Source organism: Apodemus sylvaticus, chromosome 2, assembly GCF_947179515.1.
Source record: "Apodemus sylvaticus chromosome 2, mApoSyl1.1, whole genome shotgun sequence".
Taxonomy (NCBI): Eukaryota; Metazoa; Chordata; class Mammalia; order Rodentia; family Muridae; genus Apodemus; species Apodemus sylvaticus.
Genome location: NC_067473.1, coordinates 98,590,133 through 98,602,496, shown reverse-complemented (window position 1 = coordinate 98,602,496; position 12,364 = coordinate 98,590,133). Strand labels below are relative to the sequence as shown.

General features: G+C 40.2%; 1 gene segment (V, D, J or C); it reads right to left on the bottom strand.

The window, feature by feature from the left end:
* Nucleotides 1-3,377: 3,377 nt before the first annotated feature.
* LOC127677168 (Ig kappa chain V-III region MOPC 63-like) lies at nucleotides 3,378-3,956 on the bottom strand. The segment is given in 2 exon segments: nucleotides 3,378-3,721; nucleotides 3,853-3,956. Coding segments are annotated over 2 exon segments (378 nt in total).
* Between the last annotated feature and the right edge of the window lie 8,408 nt (nucleotides 3,957-12,364).

The window sequence follows — 12,364 nt, the reverse complement described above, 5'->3', positions numbered from 1 at the left end:
AAATTGTTTTCCAGCCTTTTCCTCTAAGGTAGTGTTTGTCTTTGACCCTGAGGTGTGTTTCCTGTAAGCAGCAAAATGTAGGGTCCTGTTTACGTATCTATGCAGTGAGTCTATGTCTTTTTATTGGGGCATTAAGTCCATTGGTGTTAAGAGATATTAAGGAATAGTGATTGTTACTTCCTGTCATTTTTTACGTTATTTTTTAAATTTGATTGGTCAACTTCTTTTGGGTTTGATGAAAGGTTACTATCTTGCTTTTTTCAGGGTGAAGTTTCCCTCCTTGTATTGGTGTTTTCCTCCTATTATCCTTTGTAGGGCTCGGTTTGTGGATAGATATTGGGCAAACTTGGTTTTGTCATGGAATATCTTAGTTTCTCCATCTACGGTGATTGAGAGTTTTGCTGGATATAGTAGTTTTGGCTGGCATTTGTGTTCTCTTAGAGTCTGCATGAGATCTGCCCAGGACCTTCCAGCCTTCATAGTCTCAGGTGAAAAGTCTGCTGTGATTCTGATAGGTCTTCCTTTATATGTTACTTGGCCTTTTTCTCTTACTGCCTTTAATATTCTTTCTTTGTTTAGAACATTTGGTGTTTTGATTATTATGTGATGGGAAGTATTTCTGTTTTGGTCCAGTCTGGTTGGAGTTCTGTAGGCTTCTTGTATATTCATGGGCATCTCTCTCTTTAGGTTAGGGAAGTTTTCTTCCATAATTTTATTGAAGATATTTGCTGGCCCTTTAAGTTGTAAATCTTCACTCTCATCTATGCCTATAATCCTTAGGTTTGGTCTTCTCATTGTGTCCTGGATTTCCTGGATGTTTTGGGTTACAAGCTTTTTGCCTTTTGCATTTTCTTTAACTGTTGAGTCCATGGTTTCTATGGAATCTTCACCATCTAACATTCTTTCTTCTATCTCTTGTATTCTGTTGTTGATATTTGCATCTCTCTCCCCTGATTTCTTCCCAAGGCTTTCTATCTCCAAAGTAGTCTCCCTTTGAGTTTTATTAGTTGTTTCTACTTCTGATTTTAGATCCTGGATGGTTTTGCTTAGCTCCTTCACTTGCTTGTGTGTGCTTTCCTGTAATTCTTTAAGATATTTTTGTGTTCCTCTTTCATGACTTCAGCCTGTTGACCAAAGTTCTCCTGTATTTCTTTAAGTGTTTTTTGTGTTTCCTCATTATTGGCTTTTATATTCTCCTGGATTTCTTTCAATGATTTTTGTGTTTCCCTTGCAAGGACTTCTAACTTTTGATCCATTTTCTCCTGAATTTCTTTAAGTATGTCCTTCATGTGTTCCTGTACCAGCATCATGACCAGTGATTTTAAATCCAAATCTTGTTTTACTGGTGTGATGGGGTATCCAGGACATGCTGGTAGAGGAGAATTGGTTTCAGATGTTGCCATATTGCCTTGATTTCTGTTAGTGACATTCCTGCGTTTGCCTTTTGCCATCTAGTTCTCACTGGTGTTAGTTGGTCTTGTCAATGCTGGACTCACCAGTGCAAGCTGCCCCTTCCCAGGTGGCCTCTGGTGCACAGCTTGCCTCCTGCACTGCCTGGAGACAGGGTGCTGTTGCCCAGGCTGTTCAGATCCTGAAGCAGACACCTGAAGGCTCCCGCTGGGGCCAGCTGGATTCACCGGAGCACACCTACTTCTCCCAGGTGGCCGCCCCGGAAGCCCCTCTTGCCTCTTGCAGGACCTGGAGATGTGGTGTTGCTGCCCAGGCTGATCTGGATCCGGAAGTGGAGAGAGCTGAGGGCTCCTGCCAGAGGCCTCAGGACTGGAACCCAAGCTTGGCGCCACAGGAGCAAGCTGCGCTGGGAGCTCCCAGACTGCCTCTGGGTGCACACCGGGTCTCCCGCACTTCCTGGAGACTGAGCGCTGTGGCCCAGGCTGTTCAGATCCCAAAGCAGGCACCCTAAGGCTCCCGCTGGGGTCCGCTGGATTCACTGGAGCACACCTACTTCTCCCCGCTTGCCGCCCGGAAGCCCCTCTTGTTCATAGCAGTCTTATTTATAATAGCCAGAGTCTGGAAAGAACCCAGATGTCCCTCAATGGAGGAATGGAATCAGAAAATGTGGTATATTTACACAATGGAATACTACTCAGCAGTTTAAAAGTATGAATTCATGAAATTCTTAGGCAAATGGTAGAAACTGGAAAATATCATCCTAAGGTAGGTAACCCAATCACAAAAAAACAGCCATGCAGAAAGAATGCAGTCACTGATTAAATGGATATTAGCCCAGAAGCCGTGAATACCCAAGACACAATTATCATATCAAATGATTCTCAAGAAGATGGAAGGAGAGGGCCCTGGTTCTGGAAAGACTCAGTGCAGCAATTTAGGGGATTACCAGGACAGTGAATTGGGAGGTGTTTGATTGGGGAATGGGCCAAGGGAAGAGGGCTTATGGAACTTAAATGGAGGGGAGAACCGGGAAAGGGGAAATTATTTGGAATGTAAGCAAAGAATGTAGGGAAAAAACAATAAGGAAATAGTACTTCAGGCTGGCATGGTTACTCACCCAGTACCGGGAAGCATGTGAAGACTGATGACCTGAGTTTGATTCCCTGTGTGGACCTGGTGGAAAAAAGAACTAACTTCTGCAGGTTGTTCTTTCACAAACATATACCCATGTGCACACACACATACATACACACACACACACTCACATAAACACATGCACACACACACATGCACACACGCATACCTATAAATGTCTTAGTTAACACTATTTTTAAAAAAATTCCTTATTTATTTTTGCACACTCCTGATTTTAGTCCTCTACAAAGCCCCTGCACCCATTGTCTGTTCCACAACTCAATCCTACTCCCCACATCCTGTCTCCATGAGGATGTCTCCATCCCCTACGACTCCACTCCACCTGATATCTGAACTCCCTAAGACTCCAGTCTCTTGAGGGTTACGTGTACAATCTCTGATTGAATACTGACCTGCAAGTCCTCTGCTGTATATGTAACACTGTTTTATAGTGACATAATTTTTATTTGTTATCTTTTCCTATTTTCAGAATTATAGAGACAGTAAACTCAGTGACTGGAAAGTCAAAGGAGGATTCTGAGGGTAAGGGAATAAGCAGAGATGTGGTCAGGGAGTGTGGGGAGAAGGGAAAATAATCCAGAGGTAAATATGTGTTAATAAAAATTTAAATGATAAATGATAATTAAAACAATCATATATTTCATTGGGAAATAATTAAATTACAAAGCATGAAGAATGAGATACATATACATATCTGTTTATAAAACTTGTTTCATTATATGAGATATTTTTCTAAATAAACCTTGAGCTCTGTGTTGGGATGTCAGAGAATAAGGGAGAAGTGAGAGACTGAGCCTCAGTGAGCTGCAACCCCAGGAGGTTTTTGTTCAGCCCTGGAGCACTGTGGGAGGAAACTCCTTACTATGCTGACAATAATAGGTTGCAGCATCATCAGCCTCCACAGGATTGATGGTGAGGGTGAAGTCTGTCCCAGACCCACTGCCACTGAACCTGGCAGGGACCCCAGATGCTAGGTTGGATGCAAGATAGATGAGGAGTCTGGGTAGCTGTCCTGGTTTCTGTTGGTACCAGTGCATATAACTATATCCATATGCAATGACACTTTGGCTGGCCCTGCAGGAGATGGTAGCTGTCTGCCCTAGAGACACAGTCAAAGAAGCTTGAGATTGGGTCAGCACAATGTCACCATTGGAGCCTGGAATGATAAACACAGAGACATTACAAATGCAGTAATTACAAAGACCAAGAACCCTCAGGCATGAAAAGTCATGATGGCCACAGAGGTCATCCAACACTCTTCTCCCCAACACTTCTCTGCATCCTCACCTGGAACCCAGAAAAGCAGAGCCCAAAGCAGAAATGTGTCTGTCTCCATCTCTGAGAGCTGGAAGAGAGGTGCTTTTTAGTCTCCTGGCAGCAGCCCTTATAGGAGCCTTGGCTGTTGAATAATGACTCCATATGCAAATCAGCTCAACAGAATGTGTACTGCTGCTAAAAGGGCACCTGCTCCTGTTTCACCCGCAGGGAGTTTGTGTCAGCAGGAAATTTACTAGAGCATCACATGGGTCTTAAAGGAGCCTACTAAATATATTTTTGTGAGACAGCATTTCTCTATCTATTCTTGGTTGTCCTGAAGCTCACTCTGTAGACCAGATCCTCCCATCTTTGCCTGTCCAGTGCTGTGATTAAAGGTGTGCACCAACACCACCCAGCTTTCTCTTGTGTTCCACTCTATTAAATACTTACCTGCTACTCTTTTTTAGGTGTTAGGTGGGAGAGTGAATTGTGGATGCAATATGTATAGAATGTAAGTTATTTCAAGAAGAACTTGATCCCTCAAAATTGTACACACCCAATGAAAGCATTATCTGAGAGGGAATAGAGAAAAATGATTCAATGAAAAAAGTATCAAAATTCTTGTCATACTAACTTATTTTTTTAGATCCATGTTTTAGATCCGTGTGTATGATGTGTCTTCATATGTTTGTGTATTTGTTCATGTTTATGATTTAAGGGTAAGTTCTCTTCATGCCCTGTGGAGCATATGGGTGGAGATCAGAAGACAAGTTTGGGAGTAGATGTGAGACAAAGTGTGTTGTTCACTCCTACCATGAAATGCTTTTTAGGCCAGGCTCTTGTGAGATTCTCTTATTTCTATCTCTCATATTGCTACAGCATCACTCCAAATACAGTCCATGCTGCTGCTGCATCTGGATTTTTGTGGGAACCTGGGATGTGAGCCAGGTCCTCACAACTATGGGTCCAAGCACTTTGCCCACAGAGCCACCCTGCCAGCCCATTGTCTTTAAGTAGAACTAGTGAGTGGAATTTCTTTTACTGAACAGAAATAATACTGCAGGCTATGCAGTAGTTCAAAAATGAAGAAAAGATGCTTATAACAGAGATGTGCCCAGATACATCTTTTGTGTAGTTCTTAAAAACATCCACTATTATTAAAAGACAGATATTTTGTATTTTTTAAGGTGATAAAAAGCTAATTATCAAGGCTATTCATTCTTCCCCAGAGAAATTATAAGATTGACAGATAGATGGTTATATCTTTATATAGGTAGATGGAGAAGTAAAAATTTCTTCATATAATCTTTCTTCTGACCTCCTTCCTAGGTTTAACTAATCAGAAGAATGGATTTCCTACCAAGATTTTGAGGCGGGATGTGACAGTATTATTTTAATTAAATAAGAAAATAAAGGTATAAGAAGACATGATTTGAAGGAACAGTAAGTAGCATTAGAATGTGAAGAATAGAAAGCAGGAAGGCAGAGGGAGGCAGGAAGGAAGAAGAGAAAGAGAAGAACCAGAAAAAGGAGGAAGAGGAAAAAAGAAAGTATGAGAAGGAAAGAAGAAAGTGTGGAAAATGGGAAGATGAAGGAAAGATGGGAAATTCCCTCCTCCTCAGCTTATCTTCACTGTTTCTTTTTCCAGGTCACTGCCATAGAGAGGTGAATCCTTTTGTTTTGTTATACATGTTCACTGTACTGAACTAGCTACAGCTCAAAGATGAGATGATAGGGCAAAACAAATATGTATGACCTGGAATTAACAAGTTATTCTTTATGTTTTGCCTTCCTTTTTGAGGTATGCTCACTTTATTTGATTTTTGTGTTCAAGAACTACAATTCTGCCAGGCATGGTGATGAATTCTAATAATTCAAACATGTAAGAAGCTGAGGCAGGAGGGTCTTGAGTTTTCTGTCCTCTAGACCCATAGCTTGGGTTACATGGATGACCAGATTTTCTGCCAGACTCTAAGCTCCACATCTTCATCTATTTTTGCATATAGTTCTGTTAATTTATATTTTTATTTATACTTTGTTCTTTTTTATTAACTTATACCTTAACTTTCTATTCATTAGCATTGTTACTTTGCTTCAATGCAGCAGAAGGGCCCTCTCATTATGACAGGATACTCAGTATACTCTGACAAAAAATATTGACAAGATGATAGAACAGAAGATGTACGGGACAGGGATGCTTTCATTTTGAATGCAATATAGATGTGCAAGCAAGGATGACCACTGCAAAGTCGGCACCTGATCCCAGCCCTGAGACAAGTAATTTGGCCATACACAGCTCAGAGAGGAGCTCTTCGAAATGCACGGAAGGCCTGAAGTGCACTGAGCATGCGGATAGTATGGGCTGGGCTTTACAAAGGAGGACAAAGAAATTGAGTGCAGAAGCAGACATGGGTCTCAAGCTAATATGGTGGAAACTGGCCAAGAAGGTTTATGTATAGTGCAAAGAGAATCCATGGGACAGAGGGCACAAATAGTTCACATGTTTCAGTGAATATGGTTGATCAAGTGTCTCTGTGGTAGGATGAAGTACCCTTTGGTATATGCCCAAGAGTGGTGTAGCTGGATATCAAGGTAGATTTCTTCCTGAGGATCCACCCCACTCTTTTCCATAGTGGCTAGATGAACTTTCATTCCCACTAGGAATGCATGAGTGTTCCTTCTACCCCACATTCTTTCAAGATTTAGCTGTCCCTTGTTTTATTAATCTTTGCCATTAGAACCTGTTAGAAGATATTTGAACTTGTTTCTAATTAGGGAGTGGTCAGCCCTTAGTACACACCTTTAATCCCTTTGGCTGGACTACTGACACACTGTTAATATGTACCTTTATTTCTAAACAAGGAAGTTAATGTTACTTTGTAGAAGGAATGTTCAATTGTGTGGCAGAGCTGGGCGGTGGTGGCACATGCCTGTAATCCCAGCACTCTGGGAGGCAGAGGCAGGCAGTTTTCTGAGTTCGAGGCTAGCCTGGTCTACAAAGTGAGTTCAGGACAGCCAGGGCCATACAGAGAAACCCTGTCTCGAAAAAACCAAATGAAAAAAAATTGTGTGGCAGAAAATGCAGTGGGAGAAAAAAAAAAGACAATTGTTGAAGTATGTTGAAGCTCACTATATCCACAAATGTGTGTGTGCGTGTGTGTGTGTGTGTGTGTGTGTGTGTGTGTGTGTGTTTGTGTGTGTGTGTGTGAGAGAGAGAGAGAGAGAGAGAGAGAGAGAGAGAGAGAGAGAGAAAGAGAGAGAGAGAGAGTGAGTCCCCCCCCTTTTCTTGACAATCCCAGAGTTTCCTGCCAGCCCCAGGAAATTTGCCAGCTCCAGAGAATGATTTCAGCCATTATTTCCCCAGAGAAAATCTTCTGGAGACATCAATTGTTTTTAATGCCCTGCCTTGGATATCAAAGCTGGTTTTTGAAAACATTTGAAAATAAAATTTCCAGTTTCCTTTCAATTTAGACATTCAAAGATTTTGAGCTGAGAAACCTCCCATATCATTCCTAGTCCTGCATGGTGCAAGCATGAGGATGAACGAGCTTCCCAATGGTCATTTGTTATGCAGAAAACTCATATGGAAAGCGATGAACCACATGCTATTAGGAGACTCAGAGGTCTATAGCAAGGTAGTGTTCCCACTGAGCTCATGGCCTGAGACCCTGCTAACATCCTTTGCAGGGGTGACAGTGGACTGAAGCTCCATCACTTTTGTTACTATAGATATTTGCCTAAATGGTTCCATATTCACACAATCAAGATCGAATTCTGTTCTACAAAAATACAAATAGAAAGAAGTTAGGTTTTAGTAAAGTCATGATCTGTCACTTCAGGGCTCACAGCTATGTTCATTAGTAATGGGAGTCTGGGCAGGGTGTTCTGTATGGGATGGGTGAGAAATTAAGACAATCCAAATAGATCTGAACCCCACTCTTGCTTGCAGCTTTGATGAAGGCCTATTTCACAGACAGCAGTCTGTGAAAATAAACTTCTCTAAGGTTAAAAACAGCACTGATTTATGTCTATAAATAGAAATATCTAGAAGGCAGTTTGACAACATGATCATTTAGTAAACACATCTAGAGTAATTTCCCCCTAGAGTCTATGACTTCCCTACCCATGGGCTTTTGGCCATCCTTGCAGTACTTAGGATGAAATCCCATCTTCCATCAGAAAATGGTTGTTGTCTGGCATGCCACTATTGTACCAGTGCGCACATTTTGCCTGCAAGTCAATTGTGTCCAGCACTGGATAGACAATTGATATTTTTTCTTCTTTAGCAGCCTGAATTGGGTCTTTCAGCACTATAAAAGTTATCCAGCAGGAAGGAAGTTTCTGATCCAATTTGAGATTGACTTCTCTATGTTCTGCATTCAAAATCCATGTATCTTCAGTAGTAGTATCTAATGCCCACTATGGTGAGCAGCCAAGAGTGCTGACAATAGCTTGTGATATTTTGGCTACTTTGAGAGCTTTTCTGACCAATAACATATAGGGTAGGAGCCTATGCCTGGTACTGAGATTTTCATTTGGTATCCCATGGCTTCTGGGAACAGTATTGTACAAACATACGGGGAACCTCTTCTGAAACTCTTTTAAAAATATTTATAATTGGCTTATAGATTTTTGAGTTTTCATAAGACTTCTTCACATATTCTTAGTTTTTTATTAACTGCCTTTCTACTTTCTCCTATCTCTCTTCTTCTATTTCACTTAAATCATTAATTCACAATATTCAACACTTGATAGGAAAATATAATTAGGATGTTTGACTTTAAAGGTTGTGGTTGTACTTGTTGATTTGTAGTAGATAAAAGTTGTTAAATGTCCTGAGACAAAGACAGAATTTCTGAAAGTTTCTGAAATAGTCTCAAACATAGTTCTTCTACTTTTAGAATCGGAAAACCAGGATATGGAAGTGGGGGGAGGGTTGACTGGGAAGAGGAGATGGCTTATGGGATTTTCAGGGCCATGGGGGAACTAAGAAAGGGGACAACAATTGAAATGTAAACAAAGAATATACCTAATTAAAAAAAGAAGTGGGGAATAGTACAATGATAAGTTACCTATTTTCTGATTGAAAATTACTTTTATTCAAATTAAAAATTACTAAAGAATATAAAACCTTGTTTCATAAATAAAAAAGAATATGTTTATATAAAACAGGACTTTTGTACTCATATCTATCCCATTTGAAATATGTTGATGTTACTCTGTATATTATAGAATACAATGTTAAGACAAGATATAATTCTTTTTGTAAAAATTAGAATGCAAATTAGCTTTAATCTTTTTTATTGTTTTTTATTCGATATATTTTTATTTACATTTCAAATGATTTCCCCTTTACTAGACCCCACTCCCCGAAAGTCCCATAAGCCCCCTTCTCTCCCCCTGTCCTCCCACCCACCCCTTCCCAATTCCCCATTCTGGTTTTGCCCTATACTGCTTCACTGAGTCCTTCCAGAACAAGGGGCCACTCCTCCATTCTTCTTGTACCTCATTTGATGTGTGAATTATGTTTTGGGTATTCCAGTTTTCTAGGTTAATATCCACTTATTAGAGAGTGCATACCATGATTCATCTTTTGAGTCAGGGTTACCTCACTTAGTATGATGTTCTCCAGCTCCATACATTTGCCTAAAAATTTCATAAATTCATTGTTTCTAATGGCTGAATAGTACTCCATTGTGTATATATACCACATTTTTTGCATCCACTCTTCTGTTGAGGGATACCTGGGTTTTTTCCAGCTTCTGGCAATTATAAATAGGGCTGCTTTGAACATAGTGGAACATGTATCCTTATTACATCCTGGGGAATCTTCAGGGTATATGCCCAGGAGTGGTATAGCAGGATCTTCTGGAAGTGAGGTGCCCAGTTTTCTGAGGAACCACCAGATTGATTTCCAGAGTGGTTGTAACAATTTGCAACCCCACCAGCAATGGAGGAGTGTTCCTCTTTCTCCACATCCTCGCAAACACCTGCTGTCTCCTGAATTTTTAATCTTAGCCATTCTGACTGGTGTAAGGTGAAATCTCAGGGTTGTTTTGATTTGCATTTTCCTAATGACTAATGAAGTTGAGCATTTTTTAAGATGCTTCTCTGCCATCCTAAGTTCCTCAGGTGAGAATTCTTTGTTTAACTCTATACCCCATTTTTTAATAGGGTTGTTTGGTTTTCTGGAGTCTAACTTCTTGAGTTCTTTATATATATTGGATATTAGCCCTCTATCTGATGTAGGATTGGTGAAGATCTTTTCCCAATTTGTTGGTTGCCGATTTGTCCTCTTGATGGTGTCCTTTGCCTTACAGAAACTTTGTAATTTTATGAGGTCCCATTTGTCAATTCTTGCTCTTAGAGCATACGCTATTGGTGTTCTGTTCAGAAATTTTCTCCCTGTACCGATGTCCTCAAGGGTCTTCCCCAGTTTCTTTTCTATTAGCTTCAGAGTGTCTGGCTTTATGTGGAGGTCCTTGATCCATTTGGATTTGAGCTTAGTACAAGGAGACAAGGATGGATCAATTTGCATTCTTCTGCATGCTGACCTCCAGTTGAACCAGCACCATTTGTTGAAAAGGCTATCTTTTTTCCATTGGATGTTTTCCGCCTCTTTGTCGAGGATAAAATGGCCATAGGTGTGTGGGTTCATTTCTGGATCTTCAATCCTGTTCCATTGATCCTCCTGCCTGTCACTGTACCAATACCATGCAGTTTTTAAGACTATTGCTCTGTAGTATTGCTTGAGGTCAGGGATACTGATTCCCCCATACTTTCTTTTGTTGCTGAGAATAGTTTTAGCTATCCTGGGTTCTTTTGTTATTCCAGATGAATTTGATAATTGCTCTTTCTAACTCTGTGAAGAATTGACTTGGGATTTTGATGGGTATTGCATTGAATCTGTATATTGCTTTTGGCAAAATGGCCAATTTAACTATATTGATTCTACCGATCCATGAGCATGGGAGGTTTTCCCCATTTTTTTGAGGTCTTCTTCCATTTCCTTCTTCAGAGTCTTGAAGTTCTTGTCATACATATCTTTCACATGTTTGGTAAGAGTCACCCCAAGGTACTTTATACTGTTTGTGGCTATTGTGAAGGAGGTCATTGTCCTAATTTCTTTCTCAGCCTGCTTATCCTTTGAGTATAGGAAGGCCACTGATTTGCTTGAGTTGATTTTATAACCTGCCACTTTGCTGAAGTTGTTTATCAGCTGTAGGAGTTCTCTAGTGGATTTTTTTTGTGTCACTTAGGTAGACTATCATGTCATCTGCAAATAATGATAGTTTGAGTTCTTCCTTTCCAATTTGTATCCCTTTGACCTCCTTATGTTGTCGAATTGTCTGAGCTAATACCTCAAGTACAATATTGAAAAGATAAGGAGAAAGGTGGCAGCCCTGTCTAGTCCCTGATTTTAGTCAGATTGCTTCAAGTTTCTCTCCATTTAGTTTGATGCTGGCTACCGGTTTGCTGTATAATGCTTTTACTATGTTTAGGTATGGGCCTTGAATTCCTGTTCTTTCCAATACTTTAAGCATGAAAGGATGCTGAATTTTGTCAAATGTTTTTTCAGCATCCAATGAAATGATCATGTGTTTTTTTTTTCTTTGAGTTTGTTTATGTTGTGGATTTCATTGATGGATTTCCGTATTTTGAACCAACCCTGCATTCCCGGGATAAAGCCTACTTGATCATGGTGGATGATCGTTTTGATGTGTTCTTGGATTTGGTTGGTAAGAATTTTATTTAGTATTTTTGCATCAATGTTCATAAGGGAAATTGGTCTGAAGTTCTCTTTCTTTGTTGGATCTTTGTGTGGTTTTGGTATCAGCGTAATTGTGGCTTCGTAGAAGGAATTAGGTAGTGTTCCTTCTGTTTCTATTTTGTGGCATAGTTTGAAGAGTATTGGTGTTAGGTCTTCTTTGAAGGTCTGATAGAATTCTGCACTGAAACCATCTTGTCCTGTGCTTTTTTTGGTTGGAAGACTTTCTATGACTCCTTCTATTTCTTTAGGGGTTATGGGACTGTTTAGATGATCTATTTGATCCTGATTTAATTTTGGTATTTGGTATCTGTCAAGGAAATTTTCCATTTGCTCCAGATTCTCCAGTTGTGTTGAGTATAGGCTCTTGCAGTAGGATCTGATGATTTTTTTGGATTTCCTCAGTTTCTGTTGTTATATCCCCCTTTTCATTTCTAAGTTTGTTAATTTGGATACTTTCTCTGTGCCCTTTGGTCAGTCTGGCTAAGGGTTTATCTATCTTGTTGATTTTTCTCAAAGAACCAGCTCCTGGATTCGTTGATTCTTTGATTGGTTCTCTTTGTTTCCACTTGATTGATTTCAGCCCTGAGTTTGATGATTTCCTGTCTTCTACTCCTCCTGGGTGAATTGGCTTCTTTTTGTTCTAGGACTTTCAGGTATGTCGTTAAGCTGCTAGTGTATGCTCTCTCCATTTTCTTTTTGGAGGCACTCAGGGCTATGAGTTTTCCTCTTAGCACTGCTTTCATTGTGTCCCAAAGATTTGTGTATGTTGTG